This window comes from Cryptosporidium ryanae (assembly GCF_009792415.1).
Source record: "Cryptosporidium ryanae isolate 45019 chromosome Unknown contig_11, whole genome shotgun sequence".
Taxonomy (NCBI): domain Eukaryota; phylum Apicomplexa; class Conoidasida; order Eucoccidiorida; family Cryptosporidiidae; genus Cryptosporidium; species Cryptosporidium ryanae.
The window spans coordinates 20,259-44,689 of record NW_027125521.1 but is presented as its reverse complement, the minus strand read 5'-3'; the positions used below and the strand labels follow the sequence as shown (position 1 = coordinate 44,689).

Here is a 24,431-nt window from a genome sequence, read left to right as displayed (position 1 = left end):
AAGTGGCGGTTCGCCTGGACTTTTGAGAACGGTCATGCTTCACCAACATACAAAGTAGGCATAAAACTTGGATTAGATTAGATGTTATGTATTATATGAAGAGACGTGGTTTGGATGGCCGCAATATGAATGGATTGGGTTGTGGTGTAGAAGAGATAACGAGTATAGAAATTATGGGCTCGGTGGCACCGAGTATGTCATGTCCCAGTGTTTGTCCCATTAGTGACTAACCATACGTGCAACCTTTTGAATCACTTTCTTCTGGTTTGGAATCGAAAGAAGGCTCAATAACTGGTGGGGTGCCACGATAAAAATGGTAGATAGTATTTGAAATTAGAAGTATGAAAGGTATCATTATAATTCAAGGTATGACAATAGATAGTAGTAAATACAAATTACGTTTAATGTTAGATATTTCTATTCTACTACGTAATTCCAATGAACAAATCATCTTTTCTAGATCTGAAGAAAAAGAATGAGGGCAGGAATTACTGTGTAGTATGAATAATAAAAAGCAGTAGTTGCAACAAATGAAATAAGTGATTTATATAGAACGTCATTTGACATTTGAGTTGTGGATTGTGAGTTTGAGTTCGTTAATGATGTTATCTTTTTCCTCAATTAGTTTGTTTTTTCTTTGTATCTCTTCCTTGGCTGTCTTGAAGAGGGAGTATATGTTGTTCGTAAGTATTTGAAGTTCGTTTTCAAGACCTAGTATCCTTCTGTAGTATATTTTGCAGAATGAGCATGAAGGATCGTAGGGCTCCTCGATTTGTTTCCTGTTGTGAGTAATGTTTTGAAGGTTTGATTCCATTTTTTAAGTGGTGTGGATTCTCGGTTTGTTGATAGTGTAAGTGTAATGAAATGACGAAAAATAAATAATACTGGCGCAGTTACTCCTACGCGAAACGGCAATAGTTGGGTAAATTCAATTTACTGGTAAATTACTCCAAAGTTTTGAGATAGATAAGGTTTCTGAATTAAAGAGCTGGTTGTACAGCAGTACTTAATTGACTTAGATTGTACCTAATTTCATTATAGTAACAGTATCGGTTGTAGCGTTTTCCCGTTTGTACAGTAAAGCAGGATAAATTGAAATATAGTCGGATGGAGGGGGTGTTCAGGCGGTACCCGCTCATAATGGGAGTATGGAGTGACAAGTCCGTAAAATTCTGTGTAGAATGTAATGGGTAGAAACACAAGCGGGATGTGTGGAGGAGGGATTTTGTTGGTTCGTGGTTGCTTGAGCGCTGTGTAGTAGGAGCTTGTGAAAAGCGAGTAATTTTGAATATAGTTGCGACAGTGCAATGAAGTATGAAATTAGCAAACAGTGCGAAAATGAGGGAATTTGAATTAAATTTGATTAGAGATATGGAATTACAATTCAGACGAGCAGCCTGTAAAACTCACAGATAGACCGTAAAGCTAAAGTAGTTATTTGTCGCTAATAAACTTTTGAAAAAGTACTTGTTTAAATATTTCAATATTTATATCAATTAGACTTGAATCTTTAATGTGTTCGTTTCTAATGACACAAGCAACAAGGATGTTGTGGTCAATGTTCTTAATGTATAAAAAATGTCCAGTGTCAAGTTTAACAGAACAAGATATCTTGGAAGTTTTTGAAATACTTATATTGGGCGAGTAAATTCCAGTTATTTCTGTAATTACGTTTAGGATATCGGCGCAAAGCTCAAAGCCAATAGGATCGAACAAAGACGAGTCGCATGCAATGAATGTTCTTGAGTGTATATCCATGAGCAAGGCTTTCTCGAGGGAAGATGATAAAACAAGTACATCTAAGAGTCTTTCCAGTGTTTGAGTATTCGGGGAGACTCTTTGAATTACCTTACTAAACGCTTCTATAATAGAATCGTTGTATATAGAAGTGAAGTGGTAACGAATATCAACGTCAAATCCGTATTGGAATATGTAACCAGAGATTTTTTCGTGAATGTCCCTTTTATATTCAATATAGGAGTCATCTATTGAAAACGCTTCATTATCAGTTTTGTGCATAAATATTTCAAGGTATATATTTTTGTTTATTTTTAGTGCCTTTTTAAACAGTTTTTTGGCTCTCAAAATTTCATCGTTATATGGATTATTCCGTGAGTCGATTACAAATATAATCAGCGATACCTTTTCAAGTATGTCCTCGTTTAAAAGTGTGTCCTGAGTTTGGCCACTTCCCGGTAAGTCTATTAGTCCTATTGAGGGAAAAAGCTTCGAATCTCCATTTATCTCAAGTATATTGCCTTGTTTTGTGCTTGGCAATGACATAGTCTCGTAAGGCGACATCTTTCTGTATAGTATTTGTATAATAGATGTTTTCCCACTTTGCCCAAGTCCACAAAACATTATTAATGGAATCCCTTTGTTGAATATCTCCCTATCGCTCTCGTTCGGGAAGATCCTCAATATGCTACTTTCCACATTCGATGGTGGCTTTTGAACTAATATTGGAACCGTTCCAAATAAACCTTCTGTATTGTTGCCAACAGACTCATTCGAGGACAACATATCATTGCTTATATTGGAATTCAAATCCATTTCCAATTTACCTATATTGCTTAAAATGTTAACCATTCTAATCCTTTTGATTCCTACAACCAATTAGTTCCCTTGTTCCATGAAATAGAGAAACAAGCAACAAAGAAACTAAATTACAATGATGTGCAGAAGAGATGGTAATAACTGCACTTGTGTGTATGTGGTGCCCTGTTCACCTAAGGAGAGAGTAACAATCTTAAATAGAGTCACTCCTAGTGTTTTTATATTTGTTATATAGACATACGGTAAACACGTGCATTTTATATATGTAAATGCAGTTCATTTACAAAACTGCAGAAAGCCACTGCAAACTCATGCAATTGCCATTTCAACGATCTGGATCCATACAACCCGGTAAACCGGACGATCAGTTCAGCCGGGACAAATTTAACTAAAAATAAGCAATACCTCGCCTCTACCTTGTTTGTTCAAGCTGAATTATCGACCACAAGTGCTTCCGCGGTTGAATACTGAACAATCAAATCCTTTCTCGATTTACGTAAATCACGTACAAACTCTCACACCTTGGTGGTGCTCCCTTGCTGATCGCAAAAAGATTGACAGATGTAAATATAGAAATATTTCTGGTCTCCTTATCTGTTTTCCTTCATCCACTTTCTGTTTCGAGGGTCACATTTTAAACCTGGCGACTGGCGATTTCTTTTGAAATACAGCGGTTGGCGCCTCTTGTATATGTAAACTGAATAAGTAAAATGTATATATGGGTATGCTTCCTATTAGTTTTAAATATACTGCTGGCCAATGTGTAGCGTATGTTTAAATATAGCTTATAGTGGAAATGTCTGGTATTTTTTAAATCCATGTTGACCGAATACAATAGTCAGAAATTAACCTGGATAGAAATAGCAAGGTAAATTATTAAATTAGGTAAATTGGAAGTAATGAGAGGAGGATCGAAACGACAAGAGAGACAAAGATAGCCATCTATTTAACTTGAATTTAGCTAAAAAAAAAATGGAGAATAGGGAGGAGGAGAATAGGGAGGAGCCTAGTGAAGGAAGAAAGTACAGGAAAATAGAGGTTGTTAACGGCGTTGGTGGGAATGCGGACAGTGAGGCTGACAAAAGTGCAGATGAAAAGATGACAATATACAGTATTCTGCTTCAGGGGATAAAAAGTAAGGACAAAAAAATGCTTGAAAATGCTTTTTCCCATAATAACTTAGAGACTATAAAGGCATCTGTAATGAAGCTGAAGGATTCCTTATGTCTAGAACTTTTTGAGGAAGTAATGGACAGAATAGAGGGCAACCCCATGAAGTTGTTGGATTTGTCAAATTGGATGTTCGTGCTAATAATTAAGATATCAAAAGTTTTAAACTCATCCTCAAGTTGTAACGTAAGTAGCACAAAAATGATTTTAAACCAAATGGAAAGACTCAACGAAATTATTACTATGAGATTAAGTTACAATAAGGATCTTATTAATCTCCAAGCGATATTGGACATTTACAATCGTGTTTTTGACGAGAACAAAACAATTTCAGAAATATGCAAAAAGATTTCTTCAGACTCCGATAACGCTCTGATTACATACCAATTTGAGAATGAAGTTGTTTGCGATGAAGAGGAGGAAGAGGAGGAAGAGGAGGAAGAGGAGGAAGAGGAGGAAGAGGAGGAAGAGGGGGAAGAGGAGGAAGAGGGGGAAGAGGAGGATGAGTCCGAAGACGAGGACTGCAACGGGGTTTACAAGGAACATGAGGACGACGAAGAGAACGGGAGCGAAGATGAAGAGAAGGACGAAGATTTAAATGAAGACTAAGTCGTGGGTCTGACTTACTGTCGCTGAACATTACCCATCACTCAATAATGCGGAACGACATGTTTTTTGATGTACACTGGAATAAACGTTTATATACTGCATAACCTAAAAATCAACGTTCCAAAAAGGGAATAGACTGAGCCACATGTATCAGGCTCGCTCAACTCAAGAAACAAGCGACTTGGAGTGAGCTCAGCCTCTGCTCTACTACAAACGTGCACTAGAACACGTTAAATTCACTAGACGAATTACTTAGAACACATATATTATATGCTTATCTACTTATTTCTATATTAGATTGTCCGTATTAACACATAAGCTTTAAAATTTGAGGAATTAGAGTGCGATTCCAGACCCTTTGAAAATGCTATCTAATTTTTCTCCCTATATGGACGAATTCCCATACAAAAAAAAAGACGGACGGCAGTGTATTTTACTCAAAAGTGATAAATGCATTGTCGGCGTTAAATTGCAAACAAGAAATAGCACTAGTAATAAGTTGGAACAATATTTAATAGTTAGCATCACACCCATTAGAGATCAATTTTAAAATAAGTTTTATTACATACAAGTGGTGAAGTGGCATATTAAATATCCAGCCTCGTAAAATTGTAGACACCACATAAAAATCTGTAAATTATTAAGGGGGAAAAAAATTTGTTAATTAATTCTGTTAAATACACTATTTTTAAAAGTTGTAGTGTAATTAGTAATTAAATACGATTTATCTGTGAACATAACACTAGTCACTTGTACAACTGTATTAGTAATACCATTTATTGTATTATTAATATATAATTAGACGTTAAATTAATTTTGCGTGTGTGGAAATATATAATTTTAAGATAAGCAGTGGAAAAGATGTGTTTTTTTGGTTCAGCCAACTACGGTAAATGCTGCTGTTGTATACCACTTGGAGTTTCTGGTACAATAACAACAATACTCTTACTCTTTTCAGGAGCACTGTCAATATGTAAATTTTCACAAACGCCCATACAGGAAATTGGCGGACTGGCATCATCTTCTCTTTTTACCTTCGCCACACTTTTGTCGTTTATTTGTTTCTATTGCGGCAAAAGAGCATCTGGATTTTCTTACTTCGCGTCCCAGTTCTCAGCTGTTGTAGTTATGTTCCAAATTATATTGCAATGGGCAATTTGGTGTTACAGTTTGATGAAAACGGGAGATATACTCATAGGAACAAAAATGGCGCTTATTATCACAGGCGTTTGGATTCTCACTCTATTAATTAATATTTTTTCAATTTCGATATTTAGATCATCATGGGAAATTAAGGTTCAGGGTGGTTCTCCTTGGCAGTTGAAGAATGCAAAAGAGATTAGGCTGAAAAATCTTGAAAAGGCGGTTGGAGTTTAAACACTAGTTTTAATATGAATATTCTTCAGAAATAGTTTCCCTCTAGGGAAAAGAGTAAATAGGTTGACATTATTTCATGTAAGGAATGGGAAAATTTGTGAAAAATAACATTAGTCTAAATTAATAATTACCATTAGCACTATTGTCAATGTTATCACTATTAGTATATATACTATAGACTATAAGTGTTTAATACAAGCCGCCTCCTCCCCAGGCATCTGTGAGTTGCAGTTCGCGAAGCGAGTCCTTGTTTATTTGCACTGAATGATTTTTCCCAGGTTCCCAATTGTAACTATTTCTAGAGCTGTTGTCGACTAGGATGTACTTGTATTCAATGTTCTCAATGTTGTTCTGTGATAACTTAACGCTCACTGTCCAGAAGCTGCCTTCTGTCCAAGTCATCGGCAAGCTCTTTTCAAGGTCCCAGTCCCCGAGCTCCTTTATGTTTCCAACAACTCTCAGTTCCTGACCAAATCTGGTTTCGTATTTTACACAAAACTTGATAGTCAAACACACCCCCATTTTTTCGCGTTTTATTGCCTCCTCCAGTGCCTCCTCGTATATTCTCAATTTTCTTTCGTGAAGTTTTTTTTCGTATAGTTTCCTTATCCTCTCTCTATTGCTCTCCGAAACATTTTCGCTTCTTTCCTGTCTGCTTTGCTCCATTTTAAGTGATTTAATGCTAATACAGTATATTGAATAAATACCCCACTAAATATAAGTAGATAATTTATTACAAAAACAAAATCCTTTGTTTCCGTCCAGATGCTATGTAGTGCAAGTACTATACGAACAGTATGTCAGATAAACGCTCTTTTCTGGCCAGAATGTAACTCTGTTTTACATTCATGTACTTTTGCTGGACAAAGTAAACTGAAAAAAGTGTACGCGAACTGCTGCTTATGATTTTTCCAGACTTAGTCTCTCTATATTTGAACGCCTCCGTGGGTTCTAACCGAGGCAACAATACACCTGTCCGCCTTAACTAATGTAATTAAATAAAAACATATATTTGCTTTTGCTTCAAGGTATGCATAAAATAATATTTCTATTCTGGTTGTAGTTAACTCAATATTAGGTAAGCAAATTTATATTAAATATTAATAATGCAGGTTTCCCGCTTTCAGGTCGATTCTTTCTATTTTAGGACAAGGGTGAGTCGCAACTGAGTAACCAAATGGTGTGATAACATGGCAAAACTAAGAAATCGTTTTCTTGAGTGTGTCTCCTCTCTCTGTTTTACTTTCCTCTTTAAATCAGTCCAAAGAGTTAGATTTATAATCTGCATTTACAGGGCCATGCAATTAAAGTGTAAATAGGCGCCTATGTCCTCCCACAGTAATGAAGAATCAGAGAAATACAAAAGCGATGATTTTTTTTTCTTGCAAGTTCACAATAGAACGCATATTTGTTAAAATAATAGACTTTTACATTTCATTTTGAGTTGTACCAGGGATCTGGCGAGCTATTACATCCATTTATGAGGACATGGAATAAGCAGTCGAGGATATTACGCTTTCCTTTTTTGTTACCAATAAAAAGGAGGAGATTTAAAATGTGTTGGAGTTATTACTTGTTGATATTTATTATTATTAGCATTGCAAATGAAACTCAGGTATGTTGACAATAAGCTCTTTATTTTTGAATTGCATTTACTCCCAATTCATTAATTTTCAATAATCCTAACTTACAAAAACTAATTCCGTTGATACATCTATTTATTTTTAAATAAATAAAAACCATTTATGTTTTATTTTCATCGTTTCTTTTATGAATTTTAGGCGGAAAATATTGAATTAATACAAGAACATGAGGGAGAAGTAACGGATGAATATAGTAATTATTCAAACATAGTTGGTGAAACAGAGGAAAATCTTCCGTTTGGAATTCCCCCTTCTGTTGATTACAATTCTGATATGCATCTAAGTTTGGACATCGGGATTCATGCAGGAAATGAGGAAGGTAAACATAAATTTGTGGATAGCGATGATGATGTTAATGAGAATGACAGTAGTGAAGGAAACTATGATTACCACTATTACTCTGGAGGGGAGTATAATGCTGAATACAATATAGAAGGTAGCGTTAACAGAAGCGTTGAAGCAGAAGTTATATATGAAAAGTCTGATAATGAAAGCCAAGTCGAATTTTGGAGCGAGTTTTTAGAAATGAGCAGCGAGGACGACTACAGTTTAAACAATATAACGTTATCTGAAACAAAAAAAGTACTGAGTGAAGATTCTACCTATGAAGATGAAGTACAAGAGTTCTTGAATGAAAAGAGTACAGGTAACAAAGAAAAACTGGAAAAGTTAACAGACAAACACTACACCAGTGAAAGCAGTGATGTGTTTTCGAACGAGAATGCTTCTCATGATATTCAAATTGACCATATAGGTGTTAAAGACAAGCCAGAAACAACAGGAGAGGATAGAGTCGAATATAATTTTAGTAATATTAAGGCTGACTCTAATGTCACAGAAAATGATGACAGAAAAATGAATAGTATCATCAGAACAAAAGATAAATCTCTTGAAAAATCAAAAAATGAGAGAAAATCTTCTTCGAAGCAAAAGAACCGTGTCTTTAAAAAGAAAAACACTTCAAACAAGAAACTTCACGATAGCGAGAGAAAATACACAAATGATATAGAAGATTGCAGTGGCGGAACGGCAAGGATATTGTACAACAATGAGACGAGTTCGTTGGAATTTGATGCATGTTTGAATTACGAATTTATTGATCAATTAAGACAAGAAATTTTATTTGGTAATATAATAAACATCAATAAAAATGTGAGAAACAAAGTCAAATCTAACTATTTGAAAACGGAAAGTAGGAAGAGAAATGAGGGTTTAAGTGGTGTGTATTTATTAAACAATAACACTGCAAATCATTTATTTTCTATATGGGAGTGCAACATGGGTGACAACAAAGTAGACAACGATGATTTAATTCACAAATTAAATAGTGCCTTTGAGAGAAAAGTCACCAATACCACATGTATTCAGCATAAGTTAACGTCAGTCGGAAAGAAAAATGAGTTAAATACAACAATTAAGAACGAAATTAAGCCTGAACTTAGTGAAAAAGTGCTGTTGAGCGAAAATATAAATACAGAAAAAGAACATACTTATGTTGAAACTGCAGATGACAATATCTTAAATAATCAAGATAACGTGATTAAAGATAAGATCCACGAAACGAGAAATTCACTGTTATTAAAACTTAATGAAATGATGAAAAAAGTGGACCCAGTCATTAAGATAATCGATAAAATGTTAATAAGTGTGTTGGAAAAATTAATAATTTTAAATGAAAAAGTGAAAAATGACTGTTATACTGGAGAATATAAGGAAATAATACTTATTAATGTCAATGGAGTGTTGAAAAAAATGAACATATCCCAAAGTATAATTGAAGACCAGAACTTCTTTGGTGTATGTATTTTAATTAGTGTATTTGTCCTATTACTTACTGTTTTAATATTAATAAAATTAATTTCACTAGGAGCTGTATTATTTTTAAGTATAAAAAGTAGCAACAATATCATTGAAGATGAGTTTAACATGCAGAAAAAAGCAAATTCAATAGGAACTAGAATTAAAGTGCTAAGTAATAATATTTCACAAAATTACAAAGATGGAAACATAAATTTATGTGTTTTCTCTGAAGATTCTTATTCAATATGCCAGAAAATAGTAGCGAGAAACAAAACAAAAAATAGTCAACAAAATGAAGAAATTAGTGATAAATTTTCATTGAAGGAACTTATAGACAGAATAGAAGAAAACAACGAGATGTTGATCTATCTTTCTAATGGTTTGTACAAATGTGCAGAGTCACTTTATTCATGATGTTTTTTACACAGATTTTGATATTAAACGATAGAAACATAAAAAATGGCGAACTAAAAATCAAATAAGGCTTTAACATTAATTATTTTTTTCTTGTTTAATGTACACTCACTACTCATTTAGAATAAATATAAATTCCTATTATAACTAACAAATTATAATGATAGTAATTGTTGCTACTCTTTCCGTGAGCCTGTTTGCTTCTTATCAACAGTCAAATACAATTCTAACATCTGTAATAACACTGTATTTTTATTATTCTCTCAGTTATATAATTGTAATTAGTGTTATCCCATGACTCATAAGTGCAAGAACACCCATGTTTTTACACAGATACAAATAAACCGTAATGTACGCATAACGGCATAGTAAAAGTCTATAATTTAGATGTGATATATCTACCTTTGTTCTATTATATTCAATACCTTTAATATATAATAATGTGTTTCATTAAAAAAAAAATTAGTGTCATTGTGTCCGACACATGTGACAAATTAACAAAAACATGTGAATATCCATTTAAAAATAAAGCTCTTTTTCCAAGTGTATTAAATTTGATGATAAACTCCCCTGCTCGAATAAGGTGATAAAACATTGTTGTTGCCATATTTGTAAACAGAAGAACTATTTGCTGGATTGCCACTTCCATCGGTTTGATGAAAATTCCCTCTATCATTGTTAGAGCCACCAATATACATCGGAATTTGACCCATTTCCAAATCATCCATTTCAGGAAATTTAATTGGCCATCTAACCCCGTCACCAACAGGTCTAGAGGATCTTGTATTAAAGGGACAAAACCAGTGAAAGGGATTGTACCCAAAGGCCTGTTGAATGTTTCTTTCCGGACCCAAATCGTACCTGCCGTACTCCGGACTTTGAGGACTTAGGCTTTCAATTGTTGTTAAGTTTCTAACTACGAATCCAATATGAAGCCTTGAAAAAGGGAATAGTGCCAAAAGCAAGGGAGTAACTATGATAAGCATAATTATAACCACTGTTAATTTAATAGCCTCTATAGAGCGACCGAGTGGAGTAGGATCCATGCCACCATTATATGGCCATAGAGTTATATATTGTTCTATTAGAAAAATTGATCCTTGGACAAATAGGAATAATAATGTTAATTGAGCGTATATAAGTAATTGGATAAAAAATTTTCTATTATAAAATCCAACACAATTGTTTATCCAAGGACAATGATGATCCATATTAAGTACACATTTACCACATTCTGAACAGTGATGAGCTCTATCCGGTTTCCAAACCTGACACACTTTGCAATATCTTCGTCTTTTCGATTCGTCTCCCACTCTGAAACCCCATTTTGCTGGAACTCTTCCGGGTTCTGTATTCGAGCACTGATAAAATGATATTATAAATAGTAGGAATATAATATGAAATGATACAGATACCGTTGTTCCTATATAATCAATCTCGAATAATGGTATCAATAGTATTGAAACATAACACGAATACAATATAATTATCATTGTAATAATAAACATAAGAAAACAGGCCCCATTTTTCCTCTTCCTACTCATATAATTACCACCAGAGTAATTTGATCCTGACATTTGAAGTCTCTCTTCTCTTTATCCTTCGATTAGACAGGGTGAGAAGATAGATAAGAGAAAAAGAAACCAAAGCAATATTCTTTTTCAAACAATTTCCATATGTCTTATTTTTTGTATGTTGTATTAATTTGCTTTTATTCACTATCTCCCTCCTTCACACTGTTTCGCTAGATGTATTTTTATTTTCTTAGCCTTTTGATAACTTATTCACTTATCTCACAGAGTTTGCAGGGAAATCTCTGCTTAACAAAACGTCTCAACTTTACATTAGAATTTATAACCTATATAATATTTTTTTTCCAACCAAGTTTATTATAATTGCATTTATTTCAACCATACACGCCCTACAAAATCTCTATATATGTTTATTTATAGTGCATATACTAAACCTATTTATTTTTAGTACGTGTAATTCGACTGTTTGCTTTTGATTACCTAATCTCCAAGTAAATTTCTTCACCTTTTTTACTTCGTTTACTTTCTTTTTCTGCCTTTTTTATTCTTTTTATGATCCTTCTCACATTTAGCATGTAACCCCACCCTTTTTCCCAAGGATGCCGCCTGCAAATGTTATGTCTTTCCCGCCTGAAGCAATTATATAAACAAATTCGTTTATATATTGTGTGTAATAAGGTGTTTACATTTGAAATATAAACTAACTAGTTTCTCAGACGCTATTTAAAGTATAAAATTGGCGAGAATGCCTACCTTGAATTAATAACGCAATTACAAATAAAAAATAGTTTTTGTTGTTCCGTCTTCCCCGAATTTGCACCTTTGATGTTTCCGATTATTTTTGCTATTTTGAGGGGATTTGGTCTATTCATTAGTAGCATTTTTTATTCACACTCTGCTTTAAGTGTAAATCATTTTATTCTATTAAATCCGTTATAAGGGAGACATCTTAAACTGTATATATTTATTCAACCTTTAGAAAGTTTTCTTACTTATGTTTTATTTTGCTTGAACCAACCGCTGGAATCAAATTAAAGTCTGTGTAATGGACATATTGGATATACTTTAACACTAAGGGAAACTAATTACCGTTTTTAAATAAGTGGGAGTCTTATAAAACCTTCGGTATTATTCTTTTGTTCAGTAGTTTATACTGAGAAGGCTTTGAGTCATTATTTATAAAATAGAGACCGCCATTTGAACTTTGATAGTTAATACTGGAAATTTTAAACTGCAATTAATTAGAACAATAAGGTAACAAGAAAGTACATAAGTGGTTTTTTCTTCAAAAAGAAAATTTATATTAAATAGCAAATTTACATATATTCATTTGTTACTTTGTACTTAACTATCGCTATCCTCGTTATTTATTTATATCATCCTTTTTGCTTCGTTTCACTCTTATATTTCCCTCCAATCACAAATAGTATCTTCAAAGATCGTATTTTCTTTTTTTCGTTGAGATCATCACCTAAATAACACTTGTTGAAGCGATTTGAACATATTGAGAAGTTTGCATGTGACATTTAAACATATCCAGCTTTAGTTTCGATAGTTAAACATGAATCAAGACATTTGCAAGGAATATATTGAATGTCTTAATGGTAAGATATTAAATAGGGAGCCAGTGTATAAGACCCAGTGCCAGATGACATTTAAAGACGCCTTTTCATATAATGGTCTATATTTGAATTTGAAGAATTTGGATGCGTATTGCGAGGATTATTTGAAATGGAATTCATCATTAACTGGATGCAGGTTGTATTTAAATATTCAAGGTAGCAAGGAATTCCAAGTTGAAAATGTTAGAAATCCAACAAATATTTCAATCGAGAAAGAAGGTGGTTATTTTTTCGATAGTAGTATTATCAAGGAGCTATATACATATAAAATCGTTGAAATGCCATCAAAAACATGCTTTAAATTGGGTGAAGATGATATACCGTCTGAACTTGAGGAAAAACTTAAATACGTGATACAATATGACTTAAATAACGACATTGTTAAGGAAAAGGACTCTTCTTCTGAAGTCTCATCCTGGTCTGAAGAACGTAAAGTGTCCAAATATGCCAGTAACCTTTTTCAAATATCAGATTCAAAAAAAATATCATCTAGTGGTTGGAAGTGTGAGAAATGTGGTTCAATGAGCAATCTTTGGTTAAATCTGTCTGATGGATACATTGGTTGTGGTAGAAAACTTTACGGTGTTGGAGGTGGTTGTTTCGATGGAAAAGAAGAAGGTGCTGCTCTCCTTCATTATAAGGAGTATCCTGAGAGACCACTTGTCGTTAAATTGGGTACAATTACACAGTTTGGGGCTGCCGATGTATTCTCTTATGATCCGGAAGAAGACGATTTGGTTTTAGATCCAGATTTGATTAGGCACCTCGCAACTTTTGGAATAAATGTTGGTATTCTGGAGAAGACTGAGAAAAACCTCACTGAATTACAGATAGAACAGAATAATAGACTTGATTTTAGGAGTTCCGAAGAGAATGACTACAGCAACAACGGAACCTCACAGAGTTTAGTTTCGCTTGAAAGAATTGGTATTCGTCGGTATTTTGTTGGAATTGAAAACGCTGGTAATACATGTTATATCAATGTTATATTACAGTTTTTATCGGGTATACCAGAGGTCCGAAAACTTTTTGTCGAGCACTTCAACGACCTCATTGATATTTATTCAACTCACTTATTTAAAAAATTCACCCCCAGAAGCAACGTCATTATACAGTTTTCCAAAGTAATGAACGCTCTCGTTTCCAACGATGTTTACATTGACAGAAAGTACAAAATTGATAATTGCATATTGGATGTACAAAATGCCAAAAACAAACTTAAGGATAATAATATAAATGATAATATTATTGAGTCGATTTTTGGATCTGAAACGGACTACAATTACGTGAACATTCTTCCTCTCGTATTCAAAAGAGTGATTTCCCACGGCAATTCTGAATTTTCGTCTTCACACCAACAAGATACCCAGGAATATTTCTCCTTCCTTTTAGAGAAATTGCGTGAGAATCTCCAGGTATTTTTTAAACTTTCAGCCGAGACTGACAATAAGCTTGTTGATTCAATCAAAGATTTTCTCAGTCTTTTCTCCTTTACGCATATCGAACGCCTTGAATGCAAACAAACTGGAAAAGTGAGACTTATAAACAGTGTGAATAATTTTATCTCGCTATCCATACCGAATCACTTCTACTCCACAACAGATCCAACCGAGACGAAGCAGTCCCACTCTCTTTCTTCCCAGAGGGTGTATAAAAAACAAAGACAAGATGGTCCTGATACAGCTGAAAATGATGGTCCTCAAGGTGGCACAAGCGGCAACGACAACCTTTCTTCCTCATCCAAAAACGCAACTCACACTATAGACTACACCGAAAACCTCCATATGGAGGAAAACAAGGGTGAAAACCAAAAGCCAATTGATCTCAACTTTCTTCTTAAAAATTGGAACAGCGAAGAGACAATTGACAACTTTCTTTCACCCTGCACCAACGCTATTGGAGAGGCAGGAAAAACAAACTACCTAAAAACAATGCCCAGATATCTTGTCATCCAAATTAAAAGATTCTACCTGTCCCAAGACTGGAAGCCACGAAAAATAACCGCAAATGTTGACGCACCCGAGTTTCTCGACATCGAATTCCTCAGAAGGCCTGACTCACTTTACGACAGTGAGTCCCCATTTCCAGACGATAACCAATCTGACCATTCCAATCCTTCTTGTCACAAACCAACAAAAGACAAGACGCACATGTGTGGGGAACCTCATTTAATACCGGAGTCGCTGTTAGTATCAATTTTGGACTTGGGTTTCACGAGGAGTCACGCGGAGCAGGCAGTGAAGAGTACAGGAACTATGGATTTGGATACGTGCGTAGACTGGATACTTAGTAATTCGAGCAATTTGAAGTTGGGTTCCGGGTACTCACCATCACACGTTGAGGAGGACGTTGGTATTTTTTCTGAGGGCAGAGAATGCAGTGATACAGAGGAAAAGAACGGAGGAGATTCCCTGGATGGTTTGAGCGAGGACTTGGTTCAGAACGTTATAGCCATTTGTTGCTGTTCAAGGACCATTGCGCTGCGGGCGTTGAGAGTATCTAATGGAGATATGCAGAGAGCGATTCAGATAATATTCGATGACCCTTCAATGCTGGAGAGCCTTCAATTTGAGCAGTGTAAGGCGGAGGGCAGTTCTCCTGTGAGCTTTGACTTCGAAAAGAGCAGTAAGGGGAGCGATGGTGAGGGAAAGTACGAATTGGTAGCCGTAATATGTCATCTTGGAAACAGTGTACATAGCGGACATTACATTTGCTATTTGAAGAGGAACTTCAATTTTCAAGAGAGTGATGTAGGAGCAGATAGCGAACTAAGTGTTGGTGAGAATTGTAAATGGTTTAAATTTAACGACACAAAAATAAGTTTATGTAAGGGTAACGATTTATTACAAAAAGAAAGTGGATACATTTATATTTATCGTAGGATTTAGATTGAGTAAGTAACTTACTTGTTTTTGAACTAGTAACATTAATTTCGGTCTACGGAGGATTGTTTCGTGTTCGGCATGTAAAGTCTATAGCATTCTAACTCTTCTCTTTTTCTGCCACGTCATGATTCGATTTGCACGTCCTTTCCACTGAAGCTAGAACCTTGAGAATCTTCTCCAAAGAATGACGACTCCATCCGCGTCTCCACTTGCTAATATCGTGCTTGAAGCATTTACGGCAGTGCTAATTACAGGAGCAGAATGACTAGATAGAATGGTGCTCTCTTTTTCACAAGATTCATTGTTGAGTTGAAACACCCTTACGGAGCTATCTTCTGCGGCCGAGGCGATCCAAAGTCCATTTACAGACGTGAAACATGATCTCAATGGCATCAGCGAGTGTGGGTTTGATATTCTAAATCTGACTTGTAGAACGACGTGCGGAACATTAGAAACGTCTATTTGACCTGTTGGAGCTTGAAGACGAATATCTATAATTGTTATACTTGAATCCGCAGCATTTACCACGAGCACCGGCAGAAGACTATTGTACCCTCTAATTCCAATTCCACCGTTACCAGAACCACCACCGTAATTGCAGCTATGGACGCGGCTCGCATTTGCTCCACTGGTTCCACCGAAAATGGCTCCGTTTGCATAAGTCCTTCTTATAGATGCATAGTCAGAAGCTCCGTGAACATAAAGCATATTCGTGATTGCTCTGCTGCAGACTTGCATCCCTCTTTTGTCTGTAAATCTAAAGTCGGTCTCTGTTGACGACTTTGAACTGGATTTAATGGCGACATTAACCAACACATATATTCTTCCCTCTTTGCACGCAGCAAAGCAATATATACCAGTGCTGTCAAAACAAAGTGCTCTTATAGTAGAGTCTGTTTTTATTTTCTGAGCCACACCAACGTCAACGTTTACTATTCTAAGTAGCGGTTTTGAGGAAGATACGATAAATAGTGAGGGTAGAAAAGGAAGGTAAGACCCAACCAAAACCGGTGAGTTGTCAGAAAAAAGACTAATTGCGTGACCGGTTGTGGTTAAAAATCTCCTCACCGTCATATCAATGGAGGTGGACAAAAATTCTGACTCGTCTGGAGAAAGAGCCAAAGAAGTAATCGCACGATTGTGGGCTTTTCTTGAATAGGCTTCTTCTACTCTCCCGGACCATTCGCTGCTGGTTGAGTTCTCGCCATCCATTCCTTCGTATTTAGTTTTGTAACAATAATAAGCGTGAATAACACCATTCTTTCTGGCGACCAATAACATTGTATATGGCTCACTAGGTACGTCTCTGCAAAACAAAATATGGGTAACTGAACTATTTTGTTCATCTTTAATGTTGATCACAGGTGAAATCCCAGCCCCTTTTTCCAGCAACGACTTCTCAGGAGCCTCCGACACGTCCAATGTAGGCAATAAAAATTGATTTTTTTCCAATTCTTGTTTTCCAGAAGAGAACCTTGGAATTTTAAGACCAAACGCCCTTATTCCATCATTAAACTTGGAAAACAAAGAATTGTTGCTGCTTTGTCTCATATTTGAGTTTCTCTCTGAAATGTCGTCATAGAGAGCTCCGTCATCTACTTCGTCACCCACTCCATCTTCCACGCAAACTTCTGTTTTATTTTCGGCTAAAGAATATCTAGAATTGCTTCTCCCCAGCAACCCCTTATGCGTTTTTACATTCAGGATCCCCACTATCGAGTAAATCAAACAGGAGACCGAGTCAGATTCAATAGTAATAACCTCGTATTCGCAGGACAATTTTCTGACCTGCTCGACATTAACTTGGATGTGAGCAGAGTTGTGTATAACATTGCTCAGATTACCAAATAGAATCACCTTGCATCCACTTTCCAAGGCTTTATACAGAATTCCATCCGTTTTACCTTGATTGTCGTCGCCACCCCGATTGAAATCTTTAGTGGTGTTGCCTAATAGCGTCAAAAACGAGTCTATATTTGAGACGTCATACACTAGCACAGCAACCCTTGTCCTTGTCAAAAAGTTCTCAGCCTGGGCCATCATATCACTGTTTTCCAAGCCTGAAATACTCATGATATTTAAAGGCCACCTTTCGCCAATGTTGGACTCCCTTAAGCCTGGGTTTCCAACTCCAATTACGTTACCCTCCGCAAAGCCCAGATCAGGCCTTAAAAAATCTTGTTCAGAAATAACACGGGCTCCTGGGATGTTGGTCAGCTCGATAGTGAACACTTGAAGAGTATTTTCTTTGTCAACCTTTCCAGTTCCTGTTTCGAGCAGCAGTTTTGAAAGTAAGTCTTTGTCCCCACTGCAACTTGTTCCTGCAAAAAGCAGACCTATTTGGCGTTCGTGGGTTCCAACTCCTCCGTTTTCTCCCATAATTCTCTCTATTTCCTCTCCTCTTGGAAACAGGACTTCAGGTATTGACTCCAAAAGACCGAGCTTGGAGAAGGGATACGAGGAGAGCCTTAAGAGTCTGTTCAGTAATTTCTTCTCGTCGGAATAAGCGTTCACAGTCTCTGACGAATTTTCTGATTTTACAGCTTCTTTAAATCTATTTAATTCAGTGTTCAATGTTTCCTTTTCTTCCTTTAACTTGTTCCTCTCAGAAAGAGCCTTGAACAACTGATCCTCTAATTTAGAACAGTTTGCCTTCATCTTTTGTATCTCGTCCAGAGCTTCTTGGTATTTGGCAAATATCTGACTAAACTCGTTCTTCTCGTCCTTTAGTTTTTTAAATTCCCTCCTTGCAACCCTTCCTCTCCATAATTTTTGAGCCTTCAACACGCTCTTTCTCAAACTTCTGTACTGTCTTTGTTGTATGTACATTCTTACGGTAGCTTGTATTTTGCAAACTTTAAATAAATACAGTTTTTCACCCTCTTCTTTTTTACTTAGATGCCTTCTCCAGTTGTGCTGAATCAATACGCAACACCTCTTTAATTCAAATAGCCTTTTTCGTGCCAAGAATCCTCTTGCTCTTCTTTGTATTTCCAGAATTGCCTTTTCCTTAAGCAGTTCCTTGTACTTTATTCTCTCCAGTTTTCCCCTCCAAAGACTTTGCAACGCGACTATACGCCTCAACATGCTTTTTTTAATAACCACACAGTTGTGCATTCTCCAAACGCTCTGGATTTTCGTAGAAGCCATATTTCTAACTTTAACTCTCAGTTTTTCCAAGTCCCTAAATGCCTCTATTTTCAAAAAAACCCTTGTTGTCCCAACAGCCCATCCTTGTATGTACTTGTTTAAATCCTGTTCGTTTTCCTTGCTATCTTTGCTTTGAGTCCGACCAGAAATCAACCCTGCCTTTGAAAGGCTACACAAAAGCTCTTCTATTGCATTTCGTCTTTCAAGTTCAAGGTCAAAAGTAGAACCTCCGGCCTTGTTTTTACCCGAGGAGGAATTTAAATAGCCTGCAAAAGCTCTTTTTACATGCTCTATTTTTGCTTTGTCCATTGGTACAGATATTCCACTGCACGGAGAGAAAAGGATAATATAGTCAAACAAAAACTCGGAGTGAGGAAACCTGACAGGATATCCTGCTCTGCTGACTTGTATCGCCTGCAGTACTCCTCCATATTTAAGCTGTTCAGAAACCGAGACTCTGTCAAACTCATCGGGCGAATTATTACTGTTTGGTTTGATACACCTTATGAAATGTGGAGTAGTTTCCTGTATTTTGGATATTAGTTTTCCCAGTTGAATTCTAAATGAGGCTCCCAATGTCTGATTTTTTTTCTTCAGTATCTCCGATTCACTATTTGAGGTTTCCTGACTTCTTTCAGCTCTCTCTCCCTTTTCATTCGCTGAATTCTCGCCTAATTTATTGTTGAGGAGATCAGATATCCACATATCCTTTGAACTACACAGTATATCCTTCGAGTACTGAGATATTTGATCCTTGTTTTTTTCAATAAATCCATCTACACAATAAGGTACCGGTCCTGCGTAGTGAACTATTACAAAGCAATCGGGTTTAGTCTTAACTATCTCAAATCTCTTGTTCCCAGTGCCATATTCCTTTATAAGTCTGTTGAGCAATTTTGAATTTGAACCTTGTGGCACAAAACACTCCTCGTCTATTGCTGGAAATATTCCCAACGGCTTTGTTTGCTGTAATAACTGAACGCAGTCTCCATTGTCGGGAAAATCAATTGGATCCCAACTTATCTTCTCCTGCAGGTAAAGATCCTGTTCAACTCTGAAAATGTAGTCGTTAAATATTTGCTGAAGCCTCTCGTTGGCAAAGTTAATACATAGCTGCTCAAAACTATTGTTTTTAAAGCACTCAAATCCAAAAATATCAAGGATACCACAGTTCAGTCTCTCAGAACCCCCACAAGTGCCTATTTCAGAATGAAAGCCCCTTTCTTTTGAAATTTGTTTGTTTACCAAGTAAACTATGTGGTTGAATATATACGAGTAAAGTGCTCTTGAAATGGCATCTCTTGTAGTTTCTGCCTCCAGTCTAGTCAAGACTTTTGTTATTTCTCCTTCTCTCAGCATTATCTTTTTGTTGCAGAGACCCAAGATAAGGTCCTCCTTTGATACTGATAACAAGGTAGATGCCGTCTCCACTTCGGTCATTGATTCCTCCTCTATAGTGGCTGCATCGTTGCTGGACTCAACGAAAGTTATGTTCCCTATAAACATTATTGCCTTTATGACCTTCATTATACTACTTAATTCACTATTCAATATCCCCATTGTCCAGATTGCGAACAATGTTCTCTCAAATTGTTGAAGATCCTCTGTTTCCGTACTAGAGTCAGTGCCGTTCTCTCTCTTCAAATACCTAAACTGTTTGGTTGGTTCTATTTCTGAAAGATCCACTTCAAGTTTACTTGAATAAAGCTTTTCTCTTATGTACTCCATCTTTTGTTTATTCACCACTGTTTCAGGAAGACTTCCCACCAGACTACTCGTTTTCTCTCTATCCTCTTTTAGAGAAAACAAGATACAGTCCGTCTCTTTTGACGGAAATTTGTATATCAACTTACCATCACTCTTGTTTGAGACAGAGTCATTCGATTTGAGGTATTTAGCTGCAGAGAAAAGCTGATAGAATATGTGAAAGCTTCTTTCATCTTTTTGCTGAAAACAAACCCTTACTTTTTCAAGCAAGTATGTATTTATTTTTGCACTAATTATTTTGTATTCATTTACACTCGCATCATTGCTGTCTTTTTCAATATCAAAAACAGGTTTTTCGTCTTTAAGGAGTGGTTCGACTTTTATAGAGTTAGAATTCGAAAACCATATTTCAATAAATTTTCCAAAACGAGACGAATTGTTGTTTCTTAGTGTTCTTGAATTTCCAAATGCCTCTAAAAGCGGATTGCTCTGTATAATCTGCTCCTCTATGAAAGATCCACCGTCAACCTGATTTCTAGTTTCGTCACCTGCTTTCCAGATCCGCTTATCACCTACACTGCTTGAGGAACCAACTATTGTTAAGAACTGAAGGACAAACTTCGTCGTTTCAGTTTTACCAGCTCCAGACTCACCACTTATGAGTATTGTTTGGGACTTCTTTTCGAGACGTAAATTCTCGAAAGCCTTATTTGCTATATTGAAAACGTGAGGAACAGTTGAGCTTTCTTTTAATCTAAACTTTTCCGCCATTTCGGCACCGTAGTACCCTTTAATATGTCTGTATGGGTTAACTGCAATCAAAATGGGGCCTGTGAATGTATAAATTTTATCAAGATCGAACCTAGAGTTAATGGCATGCAGGATTGATGGCTGGTGAAGGTGTGTTAGTTCGCAAAGATCATCGGGAGTAACGACACCATAATCGGATAACTGCTCTGCTGTTCTTAAGTACAAACTTTTTTCTATTAATTCCTTATCTTTGTCGCTTGCTGATATTTTAAACATTATCTCCTCCTCTACCTCCTCTAACGTCATATCATCCATTGTTTTGTCCACTTTAACATATATTGCCTCCTCATCTACTCTTGAAATTACACCTTGCCTCCATACATCTTTTTGACACGGAATCCAAACCAACGATCCTGGAGAAAACAAACTCTCCGCTCTAGTCTGTTCGCTTGATCTCACACTTTTCTCCCTTTCGTCTCTGCCTTTAAAAGCAACATTTTGGAGAAAATCGCTCGCTTTTTCCATTTCTTTGGAGTTTGTTTATTGTTAGTTGTTATTACTCCTTTTCTTACCGGCTAAAAAAAAGAACAATAACAGTCACAAACAAGCAAATCACACACCCTGCCTTTCTCAAATACTGAATATTCTATTTATCACTACGCTCCAATTACCTTCTATATTCTCTACTTATCCATCCAGGGGGAAACTATTTTGTTTCAGTTTGTAAAAAAGGCAACTACGTAAGTCATATACGAATAGTTCAAAATTTATTTAAAAGATAAAAGATAATATTCTAAATTATGGAAAATTCAACGTCAAAACCCCTTTCTTTTCTTTTGTACCTAAAGTCTGATGCACTTAGACTGGGGATTAATTGATCCTTTTTTGGCGCCTTTACTCTCCCTAATGGCCTGACTCCGGGAAGGCAAAAATGCATTTGGACATTGCAAACGGAAACTGCGGAACTGCTAGTAATAACGAGGGAATAATTTAACTAAACAATATTTTGCCTATAACACTGACTAAGGTATAGTTTGAGGATGCTTCACCAGTAGCAATCCTGGTGCAGATGGATGAGGGAACACGCAATGTTAAGAGTATTGAGATGTGGGAAATAATTATATATATATAAATATATACGGTAGGACAATTTGATGAAAATTATATAATCACAAGGTTGTTGAGGTGTTTCTGAATAAAATCAATAAAACAGGTTTTTGACATCAATTGCGATATAAGTAGCAACAATAGTGACAATAAAAATAACTTGATTACCAATATTGTTTTGTCACTATTATTGCTGTGGACAACGCTACTTTAAGTTAAAATGAGTATACACAGAGAGCTACTTGTTGGAAGCGCAGGAGAGAAAAAGTCATTTGGGAATAATATTGTATTATGTAGTGACTATGATGAGTTATATGATGTAATTAGAAGTGAGAAGATAGAATATATAAACTATTCTTTTTGTGATACATTCGGGTCTCTGCATCATGTGACAGTGAGCTCGAGGACAATTAAATCCGGAAAGGACTTGGAAAAGGGAATAGCAATTGATTCAAGTTCAGTTAGGGGAATGAAATTTGATGATTCTTCTTCTGATGTGTTGGTTATACCAGATGCAGAAGATGGTTGGATAGACCCTTTTTTTGAGCAAAAAACGCTTCATTTATCTTGCAGTATTAAATATCCTTCTGGAGAGACGTCACAGGGATGTGTTAGATCAATAGCCAAAAGAGCGGAGAAAATGTTACTAAAGTCTGGAATTGCAGACAAATGTTTGGTTGGACCTGAAACAGAGCTATTTATATTCGAAACAGTAAGTTATAGCAACTATCAAAATCATAGTTTTTTTTGTTTGGATGGGGATGAAGCTTACTGGAATACGGGAAATGATGCAATTTACCACCCACATATAAGACCAAATTTAGCAAGCAGAAGGCAACTAAAACAAAACTATTGCGCTCCTTATCCTGTTGATAGGGACCTATCTTTGAGGAGTGAAATATTTGAAAAACTAGAGAAGATTGGTATACCTGTTGAAAAACACCATCATGAGGTGGCTACGTGTCAACATGAGATTGGTGTTCACTGTTCTCCGTTACTTCGTTCCGCAGATACATTGATGTCAGCTAGGTATATTATTAAAGGAGTGGCTCATAGGAACAACAAAACTGCTACTTTTATGCCAAAGCCGCTTGGCAATGACAATGGAAGTGGAATGCATATAAACATATCACTATGGAAAGACAACGAGAATATTTTTTTTAATAGTGATTCTAGTTTTCACAATCTCTCTGAGAATGCACTTTATTTTATTGGAGGAATACTTTCTCATACGAAGTCCATTATGGCTTTCACAAATCCAACAACGAATAGTTACAAAAGACTGGTTAACGGTTATGAAACTCCAACTAAACTCTCTTACGCCGGTGGAAATAGAAACTCTGCCATCAGAATACCAATTTCTGGTTCACTAGATCAAAAAACACAAAGAATAGAGTTTAGAGTTCCAGATTCATCTGCTTGTCCTTATTTAGCCTTCTCAGCTGTACTATGTGCTGGAATTGAGGGAATTCAAAATAAAGTTCACCCTCACACCTTGCTAAATACTTTTTCAAACTTTAATGAAAATTCAAATTTTAACTGCAACTTAAATTCTAGTTATCACAAATACTGCAGCAAAGATTCTGAATTAGGATTACCAAAATCCCTCTCTGAAGCTCTATCTTTTTTAGAAAATGATCATGATTATTTAGTTAGAGATGGTGTCTTTAGTCAAGAGTTTATTTTCAATTATATAAACATTAAGAGAGATGAGATAAGAATAATTGAATCTATTCCAACTCCAAAAGAATTTGAACTTTACTATGACTAAGTTGTGTTGGAAGTACAAATTTACGCTAAAGCAATATTTTAAACACTCAGTGCGTTAGTCGGTTTTCTTTTGAGATTCTCATACAATGGGATAGGGATTTCTTGAAATGAAAATACAAAAATGTCTGTATAGGTACACTTCAGGAAGAAACGTTTATGTTCTTAGCCATTTTCTAGATATGTATTCATATATCGTTAGCGGAAAGCAATATGTTTCTTTTTTGTTGAACAGGAAACATGAAAACAAACTTGATTTGATAATATAGATTATAGCAAACACTTTTTAGAGTTGTTTAGACTGTCCAATATTGCATTTCATATCTACTTCCACATACCTTA

General features: G+C 35.8%; 9 protein-coding genes across 9 annotated transcripts; 5 read left to right on the top strand and 4 right to left on the bottom strand.

Annotated features, from left to right (window-relative positions):
- Positions 1 to 556: 556 nt before the first annotated feature.
- On the bottom strand, positions 557 to 2,589 carry FG386_000159 (uncharacterized protein; the record flags this gene model as incomplete). The annotated part of the gene is made up of 2 exons (XM_067339470.1): positions 557 to 766; positions 1,468 to 2,589. 2 exons carry the CDS (start codon positions 2,587 to 2,589, stop codon positions 557 to 559), a joined length of 1,332 nt encoding a protein of 443 aa, XP_067198268.1.
- Positions 2,590 to 3,528: 939 nt separating this feature from the next.
- Positions 3,529 to 4,335, top strand: FG386_000158 (uncharacterized protein; the record flags this gene model as incomplete). The annotated part of the gene is made up of 1 exon (XM_067339469.1): positions 3,529 to 4,335. The coding sequence occupies one exon, from the start codon at positions 3,529 to 3,531 to the stop codon at positions 4,333 to 4,335; it is 807 nt and encodes a 268-aa protein (XP_067198267.1).
- Positions 4,336 to 5,196: 861 nt separating this feature from the next.
- Positions 5,197 to 5,712, top strand: FG386_000155 (uncharacterized protein; the record flags this gene model as incomplete). The annotated part of the gene is made up of 1 exon (XM_067339466.1): positions 5,197 to 5,712. The coding sequence occupies one exon, from the start codon at positions 5,197 to 5,199 to the stop codon at positions 5,710 to 5,712; it is 516 nt and encodes a 171-aa protein (XP_067198264.1).
- A 189-nt stretch (positions 5,713 to 5,901) lies between these two features.
- Positions 5,902 to 6,378, bottom strand: FG386_000144 (starch binding domain containing proteinhypothetical protein plant origin; the record flags this gene model as incomplete). Its single annotated transcript, XM_067339455.1, has 1 exon — positions 5,902 to 6,378. One exon carries the CDS (start codon positions 6,376 to 6,378, stop codon positions 5,902 to 5,904), a length of 477 nt encoding a protein of 158 aa, XP_067198253.1.
- Positions 6,379 to 7,267: 889 nt separating this feature from the next.
- Positions 7,268 to 9,569, top strand: FG386_000133 (putative transmembrane protein; the record flags this gene model as incomplete). Its single annotated transcript, XM_067339444.1, has 2 exons — positions 7,268 to 7,327; positions 7,494 to 9,569. 2 exons carry the CDS (start codon positions 7,268 to 7,270, stop codon positions 9,567 to 9,569), a joined length of 2,136 nt encoding a protein of 711 aa, XP_067198242.1.
- A 548-nt stretch (positions 9,570 to 10,117) lies between these two features.
- FG386_000122 (DHHC family palmitoyl transferase) lies at positions 10,118 to 11,146 on the bottom strand (the record flags this gene model as incomplete). The annotated part of the gene is made up of 1 exon (XM_067339433.1): positions 10,118 to 11,146. One exon carries the CDS (start codon positions 11,144 to 11,146, stop codon positions 10,118 to 10,120), a length of 1,029 nt encoding a protein of 342 aa, XP_067198231.1.
- A 1,516-nt stretch (positions 11,147 to 12,662) lies between these two features.
- FG386_000111 (UBP5 like deubiquitinating enzyme with a UB hydrolase domain and two UBA domains at the C-terminus) lies at positions 12,663 to 15,611 on the top strand (the record flags this gene model as incomplete). The annotated part of the gene is made up of 1 exon (XM_067339422.1): positions 12,663 to 15,611. One exon carries the CDS (start codon positions 12,663 to 12,665, stop codon positions 15,609 to 15,611), a length of 2,949 nt encoding a protein of 982 aa, XP_067198220.1.
- A 153-nt stretch (positions 15,612 to 15,764) lies between these two features.
- On the bottom strand, positions 15,765 to 21,740 carry FG386_000100 (myosin; the record flags this gene model as incomplete). Its single annotated transcript, XM_067339411.1, has 1 exon — positions 15,765 to 21,740. One exon carries the CDS (start codon positions 21,738 to 21,740, stop codon positions 15,765 to 15,767), a length of 5,976 nt encoding a protein of 1,991 aa, XP_067198209.1.
- An 802-nt stretch (positions 21,741 to 22,542) lies between these two features.
- FG386_000089 (glutamate synthetase) lies at positions 22,543 to 24,093 on the top strand (the record flags this gene model as incomplete). Its single annotated transcript, XM_067339590.1, has 1 exon — positions 22,543 to 24,093. The coding sequence occupies one exon, from the start codon at positions 22,543 to 22,545 to the stop codon at positions 24,091 to 24,093; it is 1,551 nt and encodes a 516-aa protein (XP_067198198.1).
- Between the last annotated feature and the right edge of the window lie 338 nt (positions 24,094 to 24,431).